General features: G+C 36.3%; 1 protein-coding gene across 1 annotated transcript in view; it reads left to right on the forward strand.

Annotated features, from left to right (window-relative positions):
- Window positions 1–1,029, forward strand: part of LOC106878041 (nephrocystin-3) — a 25,333-nt gene that overhangs the window by 14,929 nt on the left and 9,375 nt on the right. The window contains exon 13 of the mRNA XM_052976297.1: window positions 419–547. Within this exon, the coding sequence (XP_052832257.1) occupies window positions 419–547 (129 nt within the window). The remainder of the gene's footprint in view (window positions 1–418; window positions 548–1,029) is intronic.

Consider the following 1,029-nt stretch of genomic DNA (forward strand, 5'->3'; position numbering starts at 1 on the left):
CATGTTCTTTTTTTTTTTTTTACTTTCTTTTAATTTGATTCTCCAACACAAAAATCCTGAGAAATGAAAGATATTGTCATCACCATTCAATGCCTGTTTGCCATTTCATTCATTCTAAAAGGACAAGAAGTCAATTTGTCCTCGACAGGATTTGAACTCAGAACATAAAATGCCAGAACAAATGCTGCTGCTAGGCACTTTTTCCAATGTGCAAATGATTCTCTCAGCTCAACTTCTTTCAGTTTATTGCAGATAAATTTTAATTAAATTTTAAATGGACCCTCGTTAAGGACCACCGTTGTCGAGGCTTTTTCTGTTGTTTTTGCTGATGGTATTATGACGGCAGTATTATAATGTTGTTGCTAATGCTATTGTTGCTGTTGCTAACGTCTGTGATGCTATCTGCTTCTCCTGCCAGGAATATCCCTACCAATTGGTCTGTCTTGATGACACTTACCGATTATCCAAATGTCTCTGTGATTGGCGTATCTTTGATGTCCTTTATCATGAAGAATACAGCTCTGTCTTGTTGTCTCTCTGGAGAAAGGTAGGCAACGTTCTCATCATCTGTCTGTGTGTCCCTCTGCTGTGTCTCAAAGTGTATGTCTGTATCTGTTATGTCGGTGTGTTGGTCTATCTACATCATCCTCTCTCTCTCTCTCTCTCTCTCACATACATGCACAAGTGCTTTCATTATTCCTTCATTCAAAGGGCAGTCTACATTGCTTTAGTGTCCACTTTTCCATGCTTACATGGGTCAGATGGAGTTTTTTCTCCGTATTTTCTCCGTATTCTTTCTGTTGAAGAGCGTAGTTTGAAACATTAAAGATTTTCTCTATTCCCGAGCGTCAAACTAATACATCCTTTTGTTGTTTACACCACCTGTCCTCGTCTGTTGTTGTTTTTTTCGTAAATTCTCCCATATATATATATATATATATATGTGTGTGTGTGTGTGTATATATATATATATATATATGTGTGTGTATATATATATATGTGTGTGTATATATATATATGTGTGTGTAT

The sequence above is a fragment of the Octopus bimaculoides genome, chromosome 24, assembly GCF_001194135.2.
Source record: "Octopus bimaculoides isolate UCB-OBI-ISO-001 chromosome 24, ASM119413v2, whole genome shotgun sequence".
Classification (NCBI taxonomy): Eukaryota; Metazoa; Mollusca; class Cephalopoda; order Octopoda; family Octopodidae; genus Octopus; species Octopus bimaculoides.